The sequence below is a fragment of the Notamacropus eugenii genome, chromosome X (assembly GCF_028372415.1).
Source record: "Notamacropus eugenii isolate mMacEug1 chromosome X, mMacEug1.pri_v2, whole genome shotgun sequence".
NCBI lineage: Eukaryota > Metazoa > Chordata > Mammalia > Diprotodontia > Macropodidae > Notamacropus > Notamacropus eugenii.
Window position 1 is genome coordinate 60794714 of NC_092879.1, and position 27061 is coordinate 60821774.

At 42.9% G+C, this 27061-nt stretch overlaps 1 protein-coding gene across 6 annotated transcripts in view; it reads right to left on the bottom strand.

The window, feature by feature from the left end:
* ATP11C (ATPase phospholipid transporting 11C) overlaps nt 1-27061 on the bottom strand; it is a 214468-nt gene that overhangs the window by 135431 nt on the left and 51976 nt on the right. For 5 of the 6 annotated variants that reach the window (XR_011971071.1, XM_072626289.1, XM_072626290.1 and 2 more), the window contains exon 2: nt 2676-2795. Coding sequence is in view for 5 of the 6 variants with exons in the window: in XM_072626289.1 (XP_072482390.1) it covers nt 2676-2795 (120 nt within the window). In the remaining variant the exon portion in view is untranslated. Of the gene's footprint in view, nt 1-2675; nt 2796-7220; nt 7435-27061 lie in introns of those variants that run through there. The other variant, XM_072626288.1, reaches the window with a different exon arrangement.

The following is a 27061-nucleotide window of genomic DNA, read 5'->3' on the forward strand; positions in this document are numbered from 1 at the left end:
TGACTTGGTTGTCTTCTTCTGTTTGTATATTTTGGTCTTCCTTAGCACCAAAGTAAGATTCTGTAGTCTCATTCTTTTTCCGGTTTTTGCTCATTTCCCCAGCCATTTACTTAACTTTTGAACTCTTTGTCAAGGTAGGTCTCTGCTTCCAGTGGGGGGGTGGATGTACTACTGGCCATTCTATTCCCCTACAATCCATGGGCCTAGAGCTCCAGAAACAGCCACTGCCACTGTCCCTGCTGCAGTGGCTGCCATAGGCTCCTCCACCCCCTGTGCTACCCTGGAGCTGGGGCTGGACTACTCTACTATCTCACACTGGTCAGATAGGTTTTTTCCACTGACCTTCCAATTTGTCCTCAGTATTTTGGGGTTGTGAAGTCTGGAAAGCACCACAGGTGGCAAAAGATTCAGTCTCCTTGAGGCCTGCTCAGGTCTTGTCGGTGCCCACATGGCCTATGCTGGGCTATGCTTTGCTCCCAGTATGGTGCAATAGAAGCTAACCATCGACCTTCCAGACTGTCTTAGGCTGGAGATTTGCTTCACTCCAGCATTCTGTCGGTTCTGCAGCTCCAGAATTTGTTTAGAGCCAGTTTTTACAGTTATTTGGCTGGGCTTGGGGGAGAGCTCTTGCATATCTCTGCTTCTACTCCACCATCTTGGCTCCGCCCAGGATTTATATTTTAATGGAGGACATAACAAGCATATGTAAAAATATATATAGCATAATTATAAATTGTACAAACACAAATATGTACAAAGTAACTAAATAAAAGGTAGTGTTTGGGAGATAAGACACCAAAAGTTGGAGGGATCAGGATAGGTTTCATACAGATGTGCTTAAGCAGCATCTATCTCACCAGAAGAGAGAGATTCTATGAGGCAGAGACAAGAAAGTAATGCACTCTAAGCACATGATACAGCCTCTGCAGAGGCACAGAGATGGGAGAGGGAGTGGCGTGTGAAGCAAAGAGAGAAAAGAGTAGAGGAAGGTTGGGGCCAGGTGGTAAAGGGCTTTAAAAGCTAAACAGGATTTTATATTTTTAGCCTAGAGGCAATAGAAAGTCACTACAGTTGGCCAAATATAAGAGTCACATGGTCAGATCTACACTCAAGGAAAATGGCTTTGGGAACAGTGTGGAGGGTCCAGTGGAGTGGGGTGAGACTATTTTGATAATCTAATTGAAAGATGATGAGAGCTTAAATGAAGGTGGTAGCTGTATGAATGGGGAGAAGAGGCCAGATATAAAAGATGTTGGGAACTGACTAGATATGTGGGGTGAGGGAAAATAAGGAGTCTGGAATAGGGCCAAGTTCAAAAACCAAGGAAACTGAGTGGATGGTGGTACCTTCCACAGAAATGGGTAAGTCTGGAGGAAAGGAGTGTTTGAGCACAAAGATGAGCTGTTTTGAATGTTGAGTTTTGAGCTATCTCTGAAATACCCACTTTGAAATACCTAATAGGCAATTAATGATGTGAGAGCGAAGTTCAAGAGAGACAGATCAGATAGAGAGATTCAGGGGTTATCTGCAGTGAAGATCCCTAAAACCACAGAAGCTGATGAGGTTACCAAGAGAATGACTGCAGAGGGAGAATAGAAGAGGGCCTAGAACAAGACTCTGAAGAGTACCCACTGTTAGGAGGCACGATGTGAATGATGAGTCAGCAAAGGTCATGCAGGTAAGGAGCAAATGTCATGAAAATCCAGAGGAGAGAATATCAAGGAGGAGAGGGTGTTCACCAGTTTCAATTGCAGCAGACAGTTGAGAAGAATGAGAATTGAGAAAAGACCACCATATTTGGGGGATTAAGTTCACTGATAACTTTGGAGAAAGCAATTTCAGTTGAATGATGAGGTCAGAAGCCAAACTGCTAAGGGTTGAGGAGTAAGCAAGAGGACAGGAAGCATGGACAGCTTTTTTCTAGAAGTTTGGCTGAGACCTTTCTAAGCAGAGATATAAAACAGCTTGAGGGGATGGTAGGGTCAAGGAAAGATGTTTTAAGGATGTAGGCTTGATTGAAGGCAGTAGAGAAGGATAGGGTAGACAGGGAGAGGTTGAAGACTCAAATGAGAGAGGATGATTGAGGATGCAATCTACTGGACAAGAGAGGTAGGAGCAAGCACACATGTAGATGGGTTGGCCTTGGCAGGAAGGGCCACCTCTTTGTCAGAGGCTAGGGGAATTGAAATCTTATGCCAACTATATCCTGGTATCTCAGGCAAGGTTTGGTAAATAAATCACTTTCATTTTTATCACAATTTCAAGCCTGACTCAAAAATTTATAACTATCAATAGGGGCCTTGAGCCAAAAAGTGAGGACACTAAACAGGCCTTCATCTTTAAACATGACGATGTGATATGATTCAAGAGGAAAAAAATGTACCTTCCATTTGAGTGCTTATGACTAAATCAGGAAAGGTGCAGGGAGAAGAGGAGGGAGAGCAGAATTCATTTATGTCTAGGGAGCTTTTTCAGTCAGGATTATTACAAAGGCTTGGCACCAAGAGAAACCTGCATATTATGGAATTTTCCAAGTTTCTGTAGATTTCAGGAATATTAAGGAATAATTTATATAAAGAAAGAGAAACAAGTCTCTCTCCTCAAAAGCATAAATACAAATACATGGTTGGGTCCACTAGACAAAAAAGTCTCAGAAATGAATTAAATCAACTCACCTTAGAGGACACAATCCGGTTATCACAAAACTTCTCTGCCCCATGTGCATCTGTTTCAGGGGTTCCGTGGTGACCAACATGTATGATTCGAGTGCCAACCCGTTGCTCTTCTCCTCCGCACTAGGCAACAGAAGAGAAAGATGTGGTAAGTCTTTCATAATACATTCTCATGTTTACTGAGTTGAGGTATTAGGTCTATGTGTTTGGCTCTGGTTATTGGTTTTTGGTGGGTTTTATGTTGTTTTGTTTTGGTTTTTTGGTGGGGCAAGGTGTTTGGCTTTCTTTTTTGAAGATAATTTAAAAGACTCTTAAGTCTCAGTCACTGACTTAAGAATGTCAAGTAAAATAAAATAGTTTTGATGTTGATTTTTTAAAAGTTTACCCTGAACCAATGGTTCAGCAACCTCCTCTGATGCAAACAGACTCGAACACATCAACAGATTTGTGATCTCACTGACACGGGGTACACTAAGTGCACAAAGAAACAGCTCACTACCCAATCTATGCCTACCCATTTAGTGTGGTGTTCATCTTGGTTCTCTCATATATGTACCCCAGGGGGATCCAGCGAGAGCACCAGGAGCCTTCTTCAAGTTCTCCGGATATTGTGAGGATAACAGACGAACATGGGGCAATCTGACCACCATTGCTTCTCTCACTATATGACCTGCATATCTTGGATTCACATCCTAGTTCCATATTACAATTAAAATGAGTTTAATTTCAATCTTGAACCTGTCAGTCATTTCCTCTTAGATTAGTTTTCCCACTTGACCTTGGGGAAAATCAAACTGTATATATCCCCTTTAATTTGAAGGCAGATTACATTGAAGACATCCTATTGCTCCAATATATTTGTGATTTCAGTGATAATGTGGACATTTCCTTTGGTGATGAAGACTGCAACCCATCTATGCCTTCTCATCCCAAGTGAATCCTGTCCAAGTCTTCCCACAAGTTCACCATAGGAGACCCATCCAACGTACTGTAGACTTTCCTCCCTTTTTTTAATGTTTGGGGGTTTTTGGAGGCAATCAGTGTTAAGTGACTTGTCCAGGATCTGTGTAAGTGTCTGAGGTCAAATTTGAACTCAGGTCCTACTAACTCCAGGGCCAGTGCTCTATCCACGGTGCCACCTGGCCTTCCTCACTCTTGACATCTTTCTCTTCACCAACTACCTTGCCTCCCAATAAACCTATGAGCTGGGGTCCTATTCTCCCCATCGGTGATGTCCTCCCTGGTGCCACCATTTTGGGAAGGACCCCAGTCATGCTTTATCTCACTCTCACCTCAATTCTGTCCAGACTCTACTTTCTTTTCCTTGTCAGTCTTGTTACTCCCCACCAGAGGCATCCTTTCTTTCCTCCTCTTCCCCAGTTTCTAATACCTCTTTACATATTTTCTTCTCTCCTTATAATATAAGCTCCTTGGAGACAGGAACTATCTTCTGTGCTTGTATTAATATCCCCAGGAGTCTGTCTATCTATCTATCTATCTATCTATCTATCTATCTATCTATCTATCTATCTATCATCTATCTATCTCACTCTATCTCTCTCTTAGTCTGTCTCATTCTATCTCTTATCTCTATCTATCTAGAGGATACCATTGGAGTACCTATGCTATCCACCAGGCCTGCCTTGCTTTTGTGATGTAACTAGACCATTTTCTATTTCTGCTCATTTATTTCCTGGGTGACATCTTTTACACTGCTTCTTCTTCATCATTCCTTGCTTGAATTGCATTTCGGCCTGCCAGCAACACATCCACCAAGCACCTCTCTATGAACCTTCAGGAAATCCTCTATTTAAATTCTTCAGAAACTGTAATGTCCCATGACTAGCAGCTCAACACCACTAGAAGACTATTCATATTGATTAGTGTTGAGGAAAACCTTGTCACAAACTCTGCCCCTGACGGACAGTAAAAGAAGCAATTATTTCCAAGCCCATGAGCACTGCCTAGCTAGGAATCTACTACTCTGAAAAGAAATAATCCCATCCTTATTAATGGAGCAATCAGATGCTTCTCCAAAGAAACCATTATAATTCGTGGGCTTTGAAAGAAGACAATCCCATGGGAATCAATCACAATCTATTGTGTTTCATCTCTCTTTGAAATCACCTTTCTCTGATTTCTTTCCCATGTTTTTAAATCAGGCTTGTTGATTATTTAGCAACATATACGGGGAAAAAACAGAGACCAGGGCATCTGGAGACTGGGGGTCTATTCTTAGCTAATTTTCACAGTGGCTTTGCTCAGCTCTCTCCTCTTAAAACGGCATAAGGCTACATTTCTCGCAAGTGTTGCAGCAAGTAGTTGAGAAAGACTGACAGAGCTTGGTGCAATGGATGGAACACTGGCCCTTGAGTTGGAGGAGCTGGGTTCAAGCTTTGTCATTATGTGAGCCTCAGCAAATCGTGCAGCCTCTGAATTTTAGTTCTTCCATCTATAAAATTGGGAGTGGGGGGGAATCTACTTTTTATGGGCAGCTAAGTGGCAGTATAGTGGCTAGAGTGCCAGGCCTAGAATCAAGAAAACCTGAATTCAAGCCCAGCCTCAGATACATACTAGTTGTGTGACCCTAGGCAAGCCAATTAACCCTGTTTGCCTCAGTTTCTTCATCTATAAAATGGGCTGAAGAAGGAAATGGCAAATTACTCCAATGTTTTTGCTAAGAAAACCCCAAATGGGGTCATGAAGAATTGGACACAATTGAAAATGACTGAACAACCACAACATATAGCACTTTACAAATACTATCTCATTTGAATCTCACAACAACCCTGGGAGGTAGGTGCTATTATTACACCCATTTTACAGTTGGAGAATCTGAGGCAGGTAGAGGTTACGTGATTTGTCCAGGATCACACAGTGAGCAAGTGCCTGAGGCTGGATTTGAGCCAGTCTTCCTGACTCCAGGTCCAGACTCTACCCATAATGCTCTCTCTTTAATGAAGTCTTAAATAATAGTTGACATTTATATAGCATGTTATAGTAGAGGACCTTACCTATATAATCTTACTAGCTACTTCTAATAGCCCTATGCCTTGGCAGTGATAATGAGACCATTTTACTGAAGGAGAAACTAAAACTCGGACTGCTAAGGTAGATTTCCCCTGGTTACAAAGCTCCAATTCCAGTGTTTTCATCCCTAAGCCTACATGTCCCACAATTCCACTATTATCTTTTCAAGGCATATTACCAAATTAAACCTCTAACTACACTGGAGGTGGGATACCTGAGACCTCAAGGCCACATGTGGCCCTCTAAGTCTTCAAGTGCAGCCCTCTGACTGAATCCAAACTTCACAGAACAAATCGCCATAATAAAAGGATTTGTTCTGTACAACTTAGACTCAGTTAAAAGGCCGAACCCAAGGACCTAGAGGGAGGCATGTGGCCTGAGGCTGCAGGTCCCCCCCACGAGCTACACCAATGTTAATTTTTTTAAACTTTTCTTAGAATCATGTAGGCTTTTCTTCCTTTTTAGTGACCTTTAGAAATATGACCTTTTTGCTTTTTTAAACTACCCCCTACAAAAGTTATTACCTTACATAGAAAAATCCGTAGCTAAAAAATTACCCACATTCCCCATATCTCTGGGCGTATTCCAGACTGTGGGTTTATGCCTCATGTATATATGGTCCTTGAAACAGTTCCTTTCCCTAAAGAAAATAAAGGGCACTTTTGACTTGATTGTATGAAAGGTTTTGTGATGAGGGAAGAGGAGGAAGGGGTCATGCAGAGAATGATCTCTATGTCTATGGAAAAAACCATTAAAAAGGAAATGGACGTTAATCCAAGCTGGAGGAATGTGAATGAGGAGACATAGTGGGCTATCTATCCAGACATTTTTGAGAAGAAATATGTCTGTTCTGGGTGACTTGGACAATTATCTGACCAGACTCAAGGGCCTGAAATGTTCTTCCAAGCATCATAGTCTGTGATCCTAAAATGAAATGCCGAAGGATCCCTGGCGAAAAGCAACCTTTCCAAAAGAATTCTTGTCTCCTTTGGGACTGGGGTGGAGATGGAGGTGCAAGCACAGAGAAAAGAGCATTTCCTACTGCCTTGTCTGATGGGAGGGAAAGACTTAACTTTTCAAGGACAGAGGAACTTGCTTAGCAAGTCAACAGAGCCCAGAATCCCTGACATTCCCAGATGTGTTGTTTCCTAGGCAGATAAGGTCTTCTCACTCCTCTCAGCAACAGGAAATCATCGAAATTATTACCTCTAAGTTTCTGTGCCCTGCTCTGAATCAAAGCAAAGGTCAAGTCTATATGGAGCAGCTTGGGTGAGGGCAGATCTGATTTCAGAGGAAAAAGACTGTTTAGTGTTTCACCTACAAGTGGCCACATTCCCATGGCTCAGCCCCAGGAAAAGCTGTTTAAGTATGCCAGTGGTGAAGCCATTTCTATAGACTGCATCCTGGGAGAGAATAGGCCAGGCAGGGCCTACAAAATGAGGCAGAGTACTCTGAATACAAAACTTTTCAGACCCATATTCTCCAGTTTTCAGATCTGGCCATAGCATCCTACCATACCATAGTGCAGCTAGGTGGCGCCAGAGTGCAGAGGGCTGAACCCTGAGTGCGGAAGACCGGAGTTCAATCCAGCCTCAGACTCTTGCTAGCTGTGTGGTCCTGGGCAAGTCACTTCACCTCTGTCAGCCTCACTCTCCTCATCTGTAAAATAAAAATCATAAAAGCACCTATCTCCCCGGGTTGTTGTGAAGATCAAACTGTAAAAAGCACTTAGCACAACACCTGGGCACATAGTGTTATAAATAAATATGTATTCCCCTCTCCTGACCTTCTTCATCCTGAACTTGTTCTACCTCCGAAGCTAAGTCAAGTCAGGCCTAGTGAGGTAGGAGATTCCTTGGGAATGCCGGATGCTGTTGGCTTTTCCTCCAGTGTTTGGCACACAGTGATCACTTAATAAATGCTCCTGGAATGAATTAGGGACTTTGCCCTGCCACAAACAGTGGCTCGATCAGCCTAACCAAAAATTAACTGGCTATTTTACTGATGCTTTGAATGACCTACAATTGCATTGTATTTCTTACTAGGACCAAAAAGGAGGAAAAAGAAATCATGGGGTTTTTTTTTCACCATCCCTTTTACATAAGGCCTAAGTGACCTCCATTTCCATGGAGTGGAGCACTAGGAGGGAAATGGATTTAAATTACAACGCAGAGTCTGAGACAGAAATAAGGAATGTCCTACCAAAGAGGACTGTTAAGACAATGAAAACTGGTAACTAAAGGAATTTCTGGGCTCTCCAGCTTTAAAAAGAAACTGAAGTGACTCTCTCTGTGCTAGTTTCACTTGAAGCCAAGGAGAAAGTCTGACCAGGGCCCTCCCAGCCTTCAAAACTGATGAGCTACCAATACTCAGGCCAATCTATCATAGCTATGTCATAATGTCTGGTAGGTGTACAAAATGGTAGTGGAGGGAGAAAGAAAGAGAGAGAGAATTAATAGGAAAACCCACTCTCATTTCCCAGTTGCTGCCAATGTCAAGTTTAAAGTGATGGCCCTAGATCGTGCAGTTTTCAATAATTCAGGTGGTTTTTCCAAGACAGAAGGCTTCCAAGTGTAAATGCTCAACAGCTTTCCCATTTAGATGGGACACAGCAATGCAGAGTGGAAATATATGCTTCTTGTCATCCTATGAGAATTGTGAATCCTAAAAGACTGATTGTAAGTAGAGCCCTCTGCAGACTTTACAACTCTATACAAATGTTGATTATCATCATTCCTGCACTACCCAAATGCCCTCATCATTTTACTTGAGAATAGGGGTTCTGAACCTGGGGACCATGTGTTATTTTAAGATCTTGATAACTGTATTTCAATATAATTGGCTTTCTTTGTAATCCTATGGTTTTATTTTATGCATTTAATAAAAACAAGGTCCTGAGAAAGGGTTGGCACATAGCATAAAAAGTTGAGAACCTCTGCTTTAGAAAATAGATCTAGCAGCCGCAAGGGGCCCCACAGATCACAGGATTGTAGATCTCAAGCTGGAAAGGAGCTCCAGGGCCAAGTAGGCCAGTCCTGTAGTCCTATAGATGAGGAAACTGAGGTACAGAGGAAAAGTAACTTTCCCAAAGTCACATAAAGAGGAAGTTACTGAAGTAGGATTTGAACTCAAGTCCTCTGGCTTCAAATCCAGAGCTCTATCTGCTAATACCTTTCTACTTTTATGTTGAAAGTTGCTGGTACCACCTGCATTTTAGCCACAAATAAACATTCAATACCAAAAAAAGTACAAGTGAAAAATGATGTTTGCCAACAGGTCACATTTACATAGGTCTTTACGTTTCCAAAACAGTCTGCTTAGCGCCGAGATCTAGAACTGAAAGAGACTTTATCTTCCTCACTTTATAGATGAGAAAACCAAAGCCCAGAAGAGTGACCTGCCCAAGGTCACACAAGGAGTAAGGATCTGAGGCAGGAATCAGACCCAGTACTCCTGGACTATTCTGTCCATCAGAGATGAGCAATCTTCTAAAAATCTGAAGTGGGGAGAATAGGGGCTAATCTGCACTGATATCAGGGATTTCCTCATCAGGAGTCCCCCTATACTCGTGAGTCCCTTACAAAAAAAAAGATGAGGAGCATAGAAAAGTAAGATGACTTGCCCAAGGTAACATATTCAGTAGATGGCAGAACAGAGATTGGAACCTGGTTTTCTGACTCCAAGCCCAAAGTTCTTTCCACTACACTAACCCGAGCAGCCTGAGGAAATAGCCTACAACACCCTTTTTCCTCCTCCTGAAATAACCCCTCTGACACGTTCAACTCACACTTTCAAGCCACCAGCTGCTAATTATAAAGAAGTCAAGTAATAAAGAATAAATTAGCCTCCCTATAAACTCAAATCACCCTCTAGGGAATTGTAGGTAACAGAATATATTCCCATATGACAATAAAAATATGCAAAGTCCTCATATATTTCCTAAGCAAAGGGGGGGAGGGAATTAAAGGGGAGAGTGGAGGAAGAGAGAAAAAAGGAGAGGGAGAAAGAGGCAGGGAGAGAGGGAGAGAAAAGGGAAGGGAGGAGAGGGGAGGAAAGGAGGAAGAGGCAGACAGGGAAGGAGGAGGGAGGAGGAAGGGGGCAGGAAGAAAGAGAAGCAGGGAAGGAGGGAGAGAGGCAAGGAGGGAGACAAAGGTAGGGAAGGAGGAAGGAGGGAGAGGGAACTGAATGGGGAGAGAGTAGGAAGTGGCTGAGAGAGAATCTGTTTTTATTGTTTCCTGAGCAACGACAGATGCTCTGCTGATCGACCACGCAGCCCTGTCTGAACAGGAGAAGGCAAGGGATAGAGAGAATGATTATTCCCAGAACAAATATATGAGCTTCACTTAAAAATCATGGACAGGTTTAGCAGGTCCCCTGTCCTTCCAAGAATGCCAGACCGGGATTGATCATAAGGACAAATTCATCAGCCTGAACCAATGCCCTCAAGCCAACTAACCCTCACTTTAAGATGAAGACTTCCATACTCAGCGTCCAATTGGTTTTCAGGCTAACCTCATCAAACTTGTAATTTCTTCTAATCAATCTCTGAATCAATTTTTGTCTGATTGAACTGAATTTGTTTTTCCAAGGTTCCAATGCACTAGTCTAAGCACTGGATAGCTGTCACTTCTGATAACTCTTCGTGAATGGTCAGTTTCCAATCATTCACTAGACTTGACTATGAACATGGTGACCCAGAGCAATCAGATAGACTTAATCTGTATTGTGAAATACAAGAAGAGGTGTGCCATATAATTATTCAATTCCTCTTCTCTCTTCCCTCCCTCCACGCCTACCACAGACCCTCCTATAACATGCAGTTGATGCTTAATAAATGTTTCCAGAAAATTCAAACAAGTCCACCCTAGCATTACTGTCTATACCAAAAGAAATCTCCTTCTGGGGATCCCTAAGGCAAATTTTGTAACCATCTTACCAACAAACAAACCAAAATCTTTGGAAAATTCTGGAGACCTGGCAATAATTTCATAAGTATTTGGTGGGGGGGAAGAGGGTGCCTTTCTGGCGCAGCAGTACTCCCAAACCCACAAAAGTAATAGTCTCAAGAGGCCAAATAATGCAACTATAAATTTTTGATACTTACAACATTGTTTCTATCCTCCCAAGGCGAGGTAACAATGTCAAGAGTTCTAAGGATACGGATAATTAACAGCCTATTGCGTGCTACAAATCCCAGGAGCCCAGCCTGCCAGGCCAAGCTGAGGGTGAAATGCAAAGGGACTCAATGCACAATTTATGGGCTTGCCTACAAAAGAAGTCAAAAACGCCCTCTCTAGAGTGAATTTGTTTCACTCTAGCTCCTGAAGTACTTAGAATGTTTTTCCACCCTTCTCTCCCCAAAGGCCACAAACCAGAGGAAGTGAAAGGAGACAGAACTGCTGTTTGTGCCCTGGAGACTGGCTCTGGGATGCAGATATCTGCACCGGAACATTTGGGGCTCCTCAACCTCTGCCAGGTGTGCCCAGAAAACCATAGGCAGATAAGGCCAGGTGACAGGAGCCCCAGTAGCTGGAAGCTACCCTATGAAACAGAGGCAGAGGCCACCCCTAACCCAGCTTCACAAGTGACTCTTAGGGTTGGCCCTAACATCTGAGTACTCAGTCACTATACTGCTACTGCCCTAATAATTAAGAAACCAATCCTTTTGGAGTCCTGCTTGTTTCAATATGCTGACATGCCCCCCCCTGAAAAGACTTCCTTTTCATTTCTTCTCCTCTGTCCTCCTTTCCTTTCCTCTTCTCTCTCTCTCCTTTCTTCCTTCTAACTTTCATTTTTTCCTTTTCTTTTTCCTCCTCTCTTCTCCATTCCTCAACCTTCTCTTCTCTTTTCCTTTCTTCTCACTGCTTTTCTATCCCCTCTTCTACACTCCCTTTCTCTCCTCTTTATCTTTCCTTTTCTCTATGCTCCTTTTTTCTTTTCTTGACTTTCTTCTCCTTTTCTTTCATCCCCTCTCCTTTTCTCTCCTTTCCTTAACTACTCTCTCCTTTTCTTCTTTTTCCCTTCCTTTCCCCTCCTATTTCCTTTCCTCTCCTCTCTTCTACCATCTCCATTTCTTTCCTTCCTTCTCCTTTTCTTTTCTCCCCTTTCTTTTCCTCTCTTCTCCTTTTTTTCTTTTCCCCCTCCTATCTCCTTTCTTCTTCTCTCTTCTACCTTTTTCTTTTCTTCCCTTCCCTGTCTTCTCTCCTCTTTTTTACCTCCCTTCCCTCTCCTCTCAGTTTCTGCCCTTTCTTTTCTCTCCTCTCCTTTTTTCCTTTTCCTTTCCTCTCCTTTCTTCTCCTTCCTTCCTCCTCCTTTCTGCTCTTGCCTCTTTTCTGTTCCCCTTTTCTCCATTCCTTATTCTTTCCTATCTACTCCTCTCCTTTCCTCCCCACCTACTTCTTTTAACTCTCATACCTCCAAAATCTTAAGTTCAAAAAATGAAAATAAGCTTTCTTATAGAGCAGTTTTAATGCACAGCCACCAGAAAAGAATCCTGTGTATGCTTTCAGGAACTCAAAGAGCCTACCTAGAATAGATTTTTTTTTTCAAAAAAATCTGGGGCTATTTGACAGTTCTGTGGAGCCTTGCTGAAAGAACCTCTTCAAAGGTCAGAGAAATCATCAGCTCCACACACACCTAATAGTCACCACACAATTCCCAATATCCCGGTCCCCTCTTGCTTTCCCAGAGATGGCATAATAGCCTCAGCTAATAGAAATAGAGCATAAGTGATTTGTAGCAGAAGCTAAAAACTGAAGGTGGGAGAGTCACTTCCATAACCCTTAAGCTCTATTTCATTCCTGAAATGACAGGACAAATACTAGGCAGCCAGACAATATAGTAAAGCACACTCAACAGCAGCCAGGAAGCAGATAAAAATACACATGCAAATAAAAGGAAGTAGTAGCCCAGCAAGCCTTGCCTATCGGTGGAACTAGTGGGGATGGAGCCAAGAACACAAACCTCAGCCACGAGTGTTACAGGCATATCCATCTGTAGGCTGGCCCCGAGGAAGCAGCTCTACGTGTAGCAGCTCCAAGGAAAATCGCCCAGAGAAAGCTGGCTCCAGCTTATCAAGCCACTGGGACCAGACTCTGCAATGCTTCTAAAGTTTCCCAGAAGTTGGGAAAAAAGCCAAGAGCGGATTTCAAGTTTCTCTGCTTCCAGGGGAGGGAGAAAGCAGTATGAGAAGACTGGTGCCAGCCTTTAAGGCTTCTCGAAGGGTTGACCACTCCTGTATTGGCCTAACCCAACTCGTACTATATACACTTCGCATCCCTTTGATGGTTTCCTCTGTCTCTAGGCTCTATCAGAACATGCTGTGCAAACTGTCTCCTCCTCCCTGCATGGATGAAATGGGTCATCGTAATCTGATTTGCTTGAAACGTTTCAAACCTGAATACCCTCTCCTACTGGTAAGCAGAAAAATGATCCATTCAAGGAACAATTAGATTTCGAGATCTATTGGTGGCAACAGACGGACAAACCAAGAGGACAGTTGGAACACTGCAAACCATCAGGCCTCAACAAAACTACCACAAACATAGCTGGGGCACCAACAGACACTCTCAGAGTATAGACAGGTGGAAATAGAGGTCAACGGAGCAAAGATTTAAGGGTGGAAGGGACTTTCAAGTTTAAGGAATCCAACTCTCTCATTTTGTAGAAGCTGAGATTCAAAGACATTGTGATGTGTCCAAGGTCACACACAGGATCATAGACCCACAGCAGCAAGGCAGCAACACAGTACACAGAGCAATGGGCCTGGGAGTCACAAAGATCTGAGTTCAAATTTGGCCTCAGACCCTTACTGGCTGTGTGACCCTGGGCAAGTCACTTCACCGCTGTCTGCCTCAGTTTCCTCATCTGCAAAGTGGAGATCATAACAGCACCTATCTCCCAGGGTTGTTGTGAGGATCAAATGAGATAATTATTATAAAGGGCTTAGCACAGTGCCTGGCACATAGTAGACACCATATAAATGTTAGCTGTTATAGAACTAGGTCTACCCAGGGTCCTCAAAAGCCATCTAGACCAACTCCCTGATTTTACACATGAGGAAACTGAGGTCCAAGAAGTTATTGTTCACCCATGGTCATAGATAGTAACTAACATTCATATTATGCTTTAAGGTTCACAAAGAACTTTATGCATATTATCTCATGTGATCCTTCTAACTACTCTGGGAGGTAGGTGCTATTATGATCCCCCATTTACAGATGAGGAAACTGAGGCTGAGAGGTTCAGTGATTTGTCACACAAATAGTTAAGTGCCAGAAGCTAAATCTAAACTCAGGTCTTCATGACTCTAAGCCTAACATTCTAACTACTGTGCCACCTAGCTTCTCAGAGCTAATAAGTGTCCAAGTCAGCATTTTAACTCAGCTCTCCCTGACTCGAAATCCAGCACTCCAGCCATTATACCATACTAGGTCTAAGTAGGAATTCTAGCTTCCAGGACCAATTCAACAGGAGACAAGGGGAACCAAGGCAAGAAGACAGTCCACTCCAGAACAGGCAATGGCCCCCATGGAAGAGGTGACACCCCAATAAGCCCACCCCTAGAAGAATACAGGGCACTCAGATGCAGCAGGTCAAGGTGGGAGGAAAGGAGGGTCTTGAGAGAGGGTGGCCACAGCAACAGGACCTTGATCATGGCTACCAGAGACAAGTTGAGGGAGAAACGTCCATAGAGCAGAGGACTACAAGATGTCAGTGACCAGAACAAAGTCCCAGTTGCTCCCATCGGGTTCCACCTCTGGGTAGCATGGAAGCATTTTCTATTTCTCTAAAATAAGCAGTGATTTCAGCTTCAGCAAGATCACGTCCAGGCAAGGCCAACACTCAGAGGGGAAAGATAAGCACCAATTCAGAGAGCTAACATTTGGGGCAAGAAAAACACCTCAACAGGAATCCTTAATTGAGGAGATACCTTTACTAAACCCCATAATAACCTAATTAATAAGTGCTTCTATTTTCATAGCACTTTATAAGTCGAAGTTCATTTAGTCCTTACAATAACCTTGGCAGAGAAAAGGGCTGGGATTATTATCTCCATTTTGCAGACGAGAAAACTGAGTCTCAGAGAGGTGTGACTTGCCCAAGGATGGTAATATCACAAACATAGGGCTGGAAGGGACCTGAAAGTTCATCCAGTCCAACTCCTTCATTTTAGAGATGAGGAAATTCAGGCCTAGCAAAGTAAAGTGACTTGCCCAAGGTCACATAGCAAGTAAATGGCAAAGGTAGAATTTGAACCCAAGACTTCTGATGCCCAACCTGGCACCCTTTCCAACATATCACATGGCTTCTCTAGCAAAATTAGATCATTCTGCACAGCTAGTAAGATGCAAAGCTGGAGCTCAAGGCCAAGCCCTCCAATAGCAAACCCTGCCCCACAGCTGTCTCAATAAAGCAACATGCCTAGCACAGATAGACCATGACTAGGATATGTCACCCCATCACCTTGCCTCCTGGCGCCTTTTATAGTTTCTTTCCCTGGAGAGATAATGTACTGACCCTTTGACTTTGGAAATCTGCTCAGGGTGCTTATTTCTCCCTCCCTAATCTTTGGATTTCATAGTCTAGAAAACTTTGTCTTGGCATGTTACGTCCAACCCCACCATGGCCTCTATTTTGTTCCCTCAGACCATAATTTGGACTATGCCCTCTTTCCCCATAAATAGTCAGATATTCAACAAATTTCTTTAAAAAAGAAATACACGAAATCACTATGTCTGGGGACTCACACACAAAGCAGGCAAAAAAATTTCCCTTACTGGATAAGGCAAGATAAGGTACCTAATAAAAACCAATTACACTTGATGAAGGTATCTAGATAACTGGTTTTATTGCAAGTCTAATGATAGCCTAGTTGTTCAAAGAGATGAAAAGTTTTCTGGGCGAACTAAACACAATCTGGAAGCAACATGTGGAATTTCAGTTTTGTATCTAGGGTAGGCACATTCATTTGTAACAATCACAACAAGTGAGGCAGTTTGAGAAAGTGAGTTCTTACGAGGTTACACAGGTGGTATGCAGAGGCAGTATGTAGCAGAGCCAAGATGTGAACCCAAGCTCTCCTGATTCTAGATCCATGACCTCTCCATTGAATCACAATGCCTCTGACAAAGGAACATGGAGGAAATAAATGGAAAGACTCTGGGGTTCCTTGGCCAGGTAAGATCACCTCTGAAAGCTAGCATATAAGGAAGAAGCAAACTCTTCTGGGGGTTGAGGAGGCCCAGGGCAACTGTCCCAGTGGTAGCAGACAAAGAGCAACCTCTGGGATGGACACAAGGGGCATCTGCCTAGGGGAGCTCCAGGTGGATACCTTCCAGCTTCTAGCCTGCATATTTTATCCAGTTAGAAAGATGCTGATTCACCATTAGGGGAATGAGATTAGGCTCATCGGGGAATTCGGACCAAAACCAAAAGAATCCTTTCCAAAGAACCAAAACAAGAGTTAGAGTCCTTTGCAAAGGTCCCAGGACCAGGCAAGCAAAGAAAGTACACACACTTTGGACAGCAGGCTTGTAAATTTAACAGGTGATCTGACTGGTAATTAATCGGAAAAGTTTTCCTGGCTAGAAAAAAAAGAGCCCATAAAGATTAGCAAGCTTTTCAAAGTATAATTCCTCCTATTCTAGGGTCATACAATGGAGGACAAATGAAGATTAGAGAAAATGGGGCATCTATATGACTTTGACCTCCTCTGAGAAGCACATGCCATATTGTCCTTCGGACCCCAGCTAGAGCCCCACCTCAGCTCCCATCAGACTTTCAGCTCCTTGAGGGCAGGGCCTGCATCCTACTCATCTTATACCTAATAACATTTGACTTTTTCAAAAAGTGCTGGAGAGTTGGCAAAGAAGGTTCCCATTCTTATGTAGTTTCATGTGGGCCTCACAATTCACTTGTAAAATAGTACTCTACAATTCTCATTGGACAGATGAAGAAAGAGAGACAGAGAAGGAAAGGTGATTGAGGAGCGTAGACTTAGAGCTGAGAAAGACCTTAGGGATCACCGAGTCCACCCGCTTCATTTTCTACAGGAGGAAAAGGAAACCTTAAGAGGTTAAGTCATTTGCCCAGGCGTTGGCAGAGGGATGACTTGAACTCAGGTCTTACTAACTCCAAATCCAAATCCACCTAGCCGAAAACTTTGCTCAGAGTAGATGTTCAATAAATATCTGTGTGATGAATAAACAAGTGAATGAATGAGTTGGTTTGAGACTCTCAAATCCACCCCTGAAACACAGTGACCACCATAGCTATGTATGCCATGATGAGGAGCATTAGCAAGTAAACGAGAACATTAGCCCTTACAGTGTCACTGGAATAATAAGGGCTTTATCTCCCTAGCTATCCATCAACCCATTCATCTACTTATCTACCTACACATCTATTCACCTATCTACCTATTATCATTCATCTATCCATCTACCTAGTATCTATCTCCCTGTCTCCCTACCTCACCATCTCTTATCTTTCATTCATTCGTCTATATCAGACTCAATGTCATCACACCTGGTCCCATTTTTCAAGGCTCGATCTATGACAGGGTCAATACCCAATTAGCAGGAAAGACACAGAGTATTTACAATACATCTGGAATACCAAAAGCATTCCAGACTGTGATATGCAATATTGACCATGGTAACTATATTGAGGTGTTGACAGTTACTATGCTGAAATGTAAAAATGTGGACATAAGTAGATTTAATATGTCTCAATAATAATAAAAACAGCCAATTCTCATAAAGCACTTTGAGGTCCACAAAGCCTTTACCTAAATTACCTCGTCTGATCTTCAGATGTTCAAGTGAATTGTGAGCTCAGGTAGTTTTGTCATAATATCACCAGTATTTAGCAGAATAGGAAACTGAGGAAAGGATTGGAGCCCAAGTCTACCCTGACTCCAAGCCCCAGCTTTTCTATGCTACATTGCCTAGCTGATGACCCAAGTTACTTGCCCTCTCTGAACCAGAAGTACCAGATCTAGAGCCTGAGGATCTGCCGCTGAATACCAGCTCTGTTCCCAGGTACTTGTGTAGCCTTAGGCAAATCACTTCCCCTACCTGACCAAGAGTGTGCTGGAATGGATGACCTCCAAAATCAATCATAACCCTACGATATCACTAGGTACAAAGCTCATTTCTCACTCTACACTTATGACGATGCTAATTTCCCTTCTCTATAAAATGAAGAGGTGACTTATGCTCTCTGAGGGCCTTCCATGGTCCTAAGTGTATATGTGAGGGCAAGACCAGGGCTGTGTCTAGTCATTTGGCTAAGAAGATTTGGGGGGCAGCTTGGAAGGGGATGGGGAAAGAGAATGGCCAAGCCAATGGCCTCCCTGTTTGCGAAAGTTCTTTAGCTCTAGGGCAAAGAACAAGTTGATAGCAGAAAAACAAAGCCAAGAAGACAGCGTCTTAAGTATTCAAGGGGAAGGAAAAAGCAAAGAAATGTTCCCCTGAGGAATAAGGATATGGGGGTAAGGAAGTCTTCTCCCCTGCCTCCACCCACTCAGCCCACCACCACCATGAGCACAAATTGACTGGAGTATATTACCCCCAAGGTGTTCATTTGGCACAGTGGAAAAATGTATTGGGGTTTTTTCAGGCTGCAAGGATGCCCACTGGAAGTACTGCAGCAGCAGTTGACTTAATGGCACTCCAGAGGTCTGGATAAAGGACTGTACCTTGGATGGTGCCATGTCATGCCCTGCCCTGACCCACCCCCCAAAACAGTTCACTTCTCTGTCAGTATTTAAATCACTACATTGCCCAGGTAGCCAAGGCACTGGGGGACTCCAGTTGAACAGGCTGGTATTAGCTGGCATGGTGCCAGCTTTGAAAACAAATCTATCCTCTATAATTACAAATGCTACTTTGTACCTGAGATTTCACGGGACCAACAAAACCGCTGTATTTATATATACTTTGAAGCCACTTGAAAGAAGCTGTTTGAGGACTGGATACAAATTTTTTTCGAAAAATGAGTGCTGGAAAACAAACATCGCTCAAGTGGGAGGCCAAACCAATCCTCCCCCAAACCAAACAGTTCTCCACAAACCAAATAAAAGGAATCCTGGGCTGGCCGAAGCTGTAGGCTGAGCGGAAGTGGGAGCTGGGGCTTCTAAGTACAAGGTCTGAAAAGATCAGAAAGGGATGCCTAAGCCTAGCATAAAGGCTGGGTTGCTTTTTGAGTCCAGTTATCAGAAGGTATGGGATTTACTGAGAATGCCCAGTAGGCCTTCAACAAGGGCAGCAGACACCCATGAACACGTAGCAAAGAAACAGAATGCACTTACAGCTACCAAGTCGTGAAGCATCCCACAAAGTTGCAAACTCTTAACTAAACCATTGGTTTGATGAAGCTAACGTAAATGAGCACTAACAAGTAATCACAGAAGGACTTGGATGATCATTACTAGTTATCAGGGCTTGGGTTCAAATGCTGGCTGTGCCATTTCCTATTATATGTGTGACCCTAGACAAGTCTACTAGCCCCACATAGACTTCAGTGTGCACCTCTAAAAAATACAGGGATTAGACTAGGTGATCTCTAAGGTCCCTTCCATAGCTTTAAGCTATGATTCCAATAATGAAACATTGATAGGCGAAAACTAGTTCTCCCAGTCTCCTAATTCACTGTAAAAATATCAAATGGGTATATGTAGGCAGAAGACTATAGATGTAGAGCTGGAAGAGCTAGTCTGACCCCCTCATTGAAGAAAAGAGGAAATGAAGACTCAGGAAGGAGAAATAGGTTGGTCAAGGTCACAAAGAGCAGAGCCCACATTTGAACCCAGGTCTCTTTCCACTGTACCACATTCCCTCCTCTAGAGCTCTCTTAAGGTGTTTCAGTTTATTCTACTGTGGAAAAACTCAGATAACAATGTGAAATTTCTTAAGGTTTAAGAAACAAAGGAAAATGACTCTTACAGGGTTTAAGGACAAAAGAATGACAAGTCATTGGCATAAGGGCAGGCCTTGAATCAATGAATTTGATCTCCAGGGACTCACATTAGCAGCTCTTGGCCAATTTCATTGATGGGGTAAAGGTCGTGCACAAGTGCCCTGCCACTAATCAGACTGCCTGCTCCCTGCTGTTCTCCTGTGTTCTTCCCTCCTGGCATACTCAAGGTCCCCACCTCAGCTTGCTCCCATGGTGGCTCTCAGGTAGCCCTGAGTTGGAGGATGGCATAAGTACCATAACTCTCCAGGAGTGGTCAAGAAACACACTGCCAGGGACAGAGGAGGGAGGCAGGAACTTGAATGAAGGAAAACAGGGACAAAATGGTAGCGGATAGGTCAGGAAATTATCCTCATCCTAATTGTGTGGGTGGTAACCTGGATGAAAGAAGGAAAGAAACAGGTATTAAGTATTCCCTATGCATCAAGCCCTTTATAAATAATATCTCATTTAGTTTTCACAGCAACCCTGGGAGGTAAGTGCTGTTATTACTCCCTTTTACAGTTGAAGAAACTGAGGCAGACAAGAAGTTATAGGACACACCCAGGGTCACACAGATAGTGTCTAAAGCTGGATTTGAACTCAGGTCTTCCTTCCTCCAGGTCCAGAGTTCTAGCCACTACACAATCCAGCTGAAGTTAACTCATAAGGTTGGGCTCCAAAACAGTTTGGGATTTTACTAATTAAATGTCCATCTATGAAAATCGGTTGTCCACTATAGTACAGGGATTGTAAATCTGAGATCAGTGGAGAGATCTTAGGGGGTCTGTAAACTTGCATGGGGAAATAATTCCATCATTATTTTTACTAACTACTTAAAATTAAGCAATTACTTAGAAAACTGACTCTGAGAAGGGATCCATAGGCTACAATCTGACATCTAAAGGAGTCCATGAAACCCAGAAAATTAGAACTCTTTGGGTAGTGCTGTTATAATGAATAGAAAGTTGGTCTCAACACATACGTGATCCGGGGCAAGTCATTTAGCTAAGTCACTAAACCCTGCACAGTGACCTCTGTAGGCAACATACTGTCTTAGAAAACCACATATTAACATTTCCTATGTCCTACTGTATTTTTATTTATTCTGTTAAATATTTCCCAATTACTTTTTAATCTGGTTTGGGAGAGTGTTGTATGTCTGACCCCTCTGCTGTTAGACAACTCCTTAAAAATGGAAATTGCCAAGAAGGAATAGAGCTGAATTCAAAGAGGGAGTTAATTCCCTTATCGCTGAAATCCTAGGTACCTACTCTATTCCCATCCTAAGAAGTCTCAATGTTCTTTGCATACCTAAATTCCTGTATGTCTAGGGGAAAAGAATACTGGTTCCTTTTTCATTCCATCATGTAAATGATCCTTGAAAATGTCTGATGAGAGAAAAGTAGTGTGCTAATAACTGATGGAGGTGACTCATCTTCATAAGGCAATGGCAAAAACAATGTGGGGCTGAGGCAGAGAGACTTTTGACAGTATGAATTCCAAGGTCAAACACAGAATTGTGCCACTGAATCTGGCCATCACCTACAGCCCAAACTTTGCCCTCCTGTTTGCACTAAGAGATCAAATGAAGGAAAATTCAGGGCAAGTCAGAATTTGTTTATGTACCTCAACCTCAGAAGGGCAGGCTTGCTTTGTAGGGTCAAAGGTGCAAGATAAAGGTGCTTGTAAAGTGTTTGCATTCAGCCATAGAAAGATCTATGACCTAATCACTGACTAAAGGAGAATTAACAATGAAAAAAGATGGCAGCAAAAAAAGATATCAAGACACACCAAAATTCTTCTCAAAGGTACTTATCAAAAACTATCTGAAGAGGTTCCGTAGGATTGCAGTCAAAACATACTTCCTTCCTCTTAGCAGGGACATGGAAGAGTATGGGTATACAACATACAAACTGTCAGTCCCACTCACTGTTTCAAATGGCTTTCTTTAACTATGTTGTTTTTAACTCAAGTAGAGAGCTATGGTGTTCACTAAGAAGTGATTATTGTGTTTAAAAAAAATCAGGTTGGGGCATATTGAGGACATATCTTTAGGACATCCAGTTCAAGAATTCCAAAAACAAGCTATTGGAAATGGGAGAGACTGGAAATCCTGAAAAGAGGTTAGAGCTGGATCTGCGAATTCCCTGCATAGAGATGACAAATGAATCCATAGAGGCTGATGATATCACAGGACCGAATCCAATTCAATTTGACGTGACTGGCTAGCAAGTAGGTCTCCCTACTAACACCTCTATAGACTGACTGCAGGTGACCCTGGCTACACCAAAAGACAGCAAGCTTCAGGGAGGTCCTATTTATCTCCTACCCCATATCATCCATGGAGGGAAGTGAAGGCAATAACATCATGGGGAGCTTTCCAGATGTCAACACCGAAAGTCTGGAGGGGAGGCTGTGGCTGGCCAGTATGCCAACCCTTTAAAGACTATCCTAGCTGAGTCTAGATAGGCTCACTATAGGATGATCAATTTTTCTTGGTCCCAGCAACTCAAAGACGAAATTCTCCAGGGCTCGCTCTGCATGTTAAACAGAGGAAGTACCTACATCAGTAAACTTACAGAGCTGTCGAAGATCATGCTGCATTATTTAATTGACTCATACATGATTTAGAAAGCCTTATACCATGTAGTTTAAAGATGTATCACTTACAGTTAATTAAAGACGGTGCTTGGGTCATTTCTGTGAAAAGTTGGGCATTAGGCTCTTGGTAAGGAATATAACTTCCCATTTTAATATTATTCCTATGGGAAAGTCAGAATTAACTTCCATCACCTTGTCTTACAGTACCTTTTTTCCAGGAAAGATTTCAGAGAGACCATCACAGCAAACAGTTTTGACACAACAGAGAGCTGCGAGCCAGCCCAGAGGAGAACACAATTCAGATCAGTCTGTCCTTTTCTGTTTTCATAAAAAGGATGGTTGATTTAATAAGCATATCTCTGGAAAGAATATTTTTAACAGCATCTATCACCATTCTCCAAGCAGAGCTGAGGAAAAAAAAAATGTCACTTCTCCACGGAATGGAAGGTCGTCTACCAAGAACGGCTCCATTTAAGTCACCAAAGGATAGTTTGTGATGGAAAACATTATTCTCATGCCTTTTTCGGAGGGGAATTAAATCACCAACCCTTAAATAAAATCTCAGTGTTCAACAAGTGTCATTCCTTTGTTGAAATAGAACCTGTAATTAGGAGAATCCCTGACTTCCTTTAAAGCAAAGCCAGGTGTCACCTCCTACACAACGCCTTTCCTAGTCTCTCCAGTCATGAGCTTACTCTCTCTCCCTCTTGAAATTATTGCACATTACTTTATGATTACTTCTATACATGCTGTATTACCCCAGTTGAACTTAAGTTCCATGAGATCAGAGGCCTTCCCTGCTCCCCCTATCCTTAGCTGCTAGTTTCTTCCTTCCCTTCAGTTTATATCTGTATTTATGTTTGGTATCGGCTTAAATTCATGTGTGCTGTCTTGACATTAGAACATAAGCTCCTTGAGGGCAGGGATTGTTACCAGTGCCTACTACAGTACTTGGAACGCAGAAAATGTTTAATAAATGCTTATTGATTGATATTTGACCATGCAACCCCAGTAGTCAACACAGCGTCTGAAACCTCATAGTTGAATAAATGCTTGTTGAATTGAATTAGCCATGATTTGCATATAAAGTTTCATTACTAAGTACAATGATTGATTATGGTCAACTGTTTATAATACTAAACTAGTAATGGGACTTGCATCAAATTTCACTGTAAAATATAGCAACTGATTCTGTGAACTTTTTAGAATATGAAATTAATAATAAGCTGCATAAAATTTCACTTTTAAAAACAATGATTGATTCTGTGAATCCATTTTGTAATGTTTATAATGTTAAACCAGTAATGAGACTCAAAGGAAGCTCCATTAATTAGTGACTAAATGAAACAACAATCAATATCGACAAACATTTTAGGGATCTTACCCTCTGGCTTTTAAAGAACACAATATTCTGAGTTCACTGACACTAGCTAGATTCTCCACTGTATGGGAGACCCTATTTCAAAAGTGGCAAAGAAGTCCAATTTTGGTGGGGCGTAGAAAGCCAAGAACCTCCAAAACAAAGGTCTACAACCAAACTGTACTAAAATCAGATGCTCTTCTGTGTTTGAGCACGGGAAAACTGATGATAAAAAGAAGACACTGAAATAGATATGTAGGGTCCTCCAAAGCTCCCTCAATGATGTTGATCAAAAACCTTTCTGAAGTCTGTGGAGCCTGATGAAGATGTTCCTTCACTTCCTGATTTGCAGCAGGAAAAAGTTTGGTCTATAACATGGAAAAACGTGTCAGAGGAAATGGCCCAAGGACCTGTATTGAAATCCTAGCTGTGGCACTTACAGCCTCTATGACTGTAGTCTAGTCACTTTCCTTCCCTGGTTATCAGTTTCCTCCTCTCCAAAATAAGGAGGTTGGATTGGCAGGCCTGAGGTCCCTTCCAGCACATCTAGGATGTTATTCTAATCTGGGACCTTCCAACCTAACTTCACCTGGGTAGTGAACCCCCATGTGGTGACTCTCTACCTTCATACATAGTGGCAATTTGTCCATCACTTACCTACAGTCGTAGGGAGTTGCTTGGGAGCCTTAAGAGAGGTGAGATGATTTGCTCCTGGACCTAGCTAGTGGCCTGATTTGAAGGTAGGTGTTCTTGATTGGATGTGGTTTCATGTTGATGTTTCAACAATAAAGTCCCACTCCGATGCCCACCCCACCCTCCATAAGGAGGGCTCTGTGAGGTTGGGGGTAAGGGGCAGAGGAAAGAAGGAACAATAAAACTGAGACAGATGCCATGTGATGGTGAGGGCGAACCAACAGATGGAGGGGGGAGGGGAAGGAGAACAGCTATTTATTCTAATGAATGCTCAAACAAGAAGGTTAAAGGGCAGCTTCCAAATGAAGCCCAGCTGTGGAAAAACCATCCTTTCACCCATAATCAGCCAACATGGACGTGTCTTTTCTCTTGATGCCAAGAACGCAGGGACTCTGAGTGTTGGAAAAACAACCCCCAAACCCCAGTAAAGTGATGTTTCAAAACCACAAAAACATCAATAGCCCAGTTTTTTCAGCTGCCTTGTGAGAATAAACAAAGGTAGGCAAAGCTTTCTTGTGTATGTAAGCTTGCCTCATCCTAGAGCCACCAGCCATCAGCACCCAAGACAAACTAAAATTGATCATGGCAATGACAGTCTATTTTCCTATGGAGGGTCTTTAAAAGATGGGAACTGACTTGACCAAGGTCACACAGATAGTAAGTGATGAAGCTAGGATTTGAACTCAGGTCCTCTGACTCCAAATCCTGGTATCCCTCTGTGTCCCTGATATTCTTCCCTGGATCCAGGTGCAGATATTTTGACTCCATACCTCTTTCTGTTTGTTGTTGTTGAGTCGTTTCAGTCATGTCCAACTCTTCATGATCCCATTTGGGGTTCCCCTGGCAGAGATACTGGAGTGGTTTGTCATTTCCTTCTCCAGCTCATTTTACAGATGAGGAAACTGGGGCAAACAGGGTAAAGTGACTTGTCCAGGGTCATACAGCTAGTACATGTCTGAAGCTGGATTTGAACGTTAAATGCAGAGCCACTTAGCTGCCCTAGGCTCTAGTCTCTCCTGATCTACCCATTACCACCCCCAGGGAACAATGGAAAGGAAAAAAAGGGCTGAGCCATCTTTCAACTCCTTGGAAAGTAAAGGCCAAGGAAAGCAACCAGGTTACTAGGGCCTCAATTCACTGTCTTCATGGCAAAAGGACCTGGAGTCAGGAAGACCTGGGTTTAAGTTCTGCCAGCTAACATATACTAGCTGTGTAATCACCGGGTTCTGCAAGTCTGCTTTGAGACTGTAAGTAACAGGGTGGCAAATCTACACTGGTGGAGGGAGTTTCTATACTAGGATTTCCCTACACCAATTAAATCAAAAGTCTGGACCAAAAAGATGGAGAAACTGAGGAACAGAGCAGTTAAGTGACTAGCCCAGGGGCAGGGGGAGCAGAAGTGAGTTTGAGAAGCCGAGAGCAACGTGCAAAGAAATACAAATGGCAGTTGGGAGAGTGGCAAGTCAGCCACTCAAGAGCCTTTATTGAAAGGGACCCATTTCTACTCCCTTTTTACCCCCTGAACACTCTGTAAATGATGTTTCATGGTCTCTGAATTTGACAAGTTCACAATCTAATGAAGTTAACAAGACAAACATTAAGAAGCACACAGAAGAGACAGAAACAAGCCCTCCACACCCAACTGAAGCCAGGTGGGGACAGAGAAGTACAACAAATGAGGAGATAGCAAAGCCACAAGGATGGTCTGCAGGAGCAGACCAAGAAGACTGCACCGGGATTACTGGGCTCTGGGCGGCTGGGACACATCTTGGCTTCTCCTAATCCAGGATGGGATCAAACCAAGCTAAAAAGAAGAACCAATTTTCAGGTACCATGCTCCAAAGCCAGGATTTGCATACCATGTAGAAAGACAAACTCAGTGCCTGCTACCGTTAATGTATTTTAGGGCCCTGTGGCATAAACTATCCTCACTGGAACTACCCAGTCCATCTAATGACCTCCAGTACCTCTCCCTTGCATCCCTGCCCCTGCCCAACTCCCAGCCCCACCACCAGGCTCAAGTTTGTCTTCTCACTTTCCCCTACTCATGCATCAGGGTGTAATGGAAATATGGATGTATTCGGAGCCAGAGGATCTTAGCTCTGCCACTTACTACCTTATGTGACTCTGTGTGAGTCACTTAACTTTTCCAGGCTACAGTTTCCCCATCTGTAAAATGGGAGCGTGGGGCTAAATGGTCTCTGAAGTCATTTCAGCTCAAAATCTATATATACTTCTCAATTCCAAACCTTTATTAATGGTATCCTCACTACTCTCAATAGTAAGAGCTAAGATTTATAGAGTGTCTTAGTGTCTTGAAAGTGCTTTGCAGGCATTGCATCTCATTTGAGATATGATTATTTTCATCATTTTGCAGATGAGGAAATCGAGACTGAGTAGTTAAGTGACTTACCTAGGGTCACAAAGCTACCACTAGGTAGGATTTGAGCCCACATCATCCTGGCTCTACCTAGGTCTTCAAAGTCCACTATCACACCATTCTTCCTCTTTCCCATCTCCTCCCAACGTTTCAAAATCCTGTCCCCCTTCCATCAAGGGACAATTCAAAAGTCACCTGATCTAGGAGAGGAGGCTTCTCCTTATTGCTTTGGTCACCTCTGAGCTCATGGTCCTCTCAACTCCTCCAGCATCCACTGCCCGGACCTTTCAGTTAAGAACCCCAGCAGGCAACACTGTAATGTCACTGTTCCATAGGATCAGAGATTTAAGAAGGATCTCATCT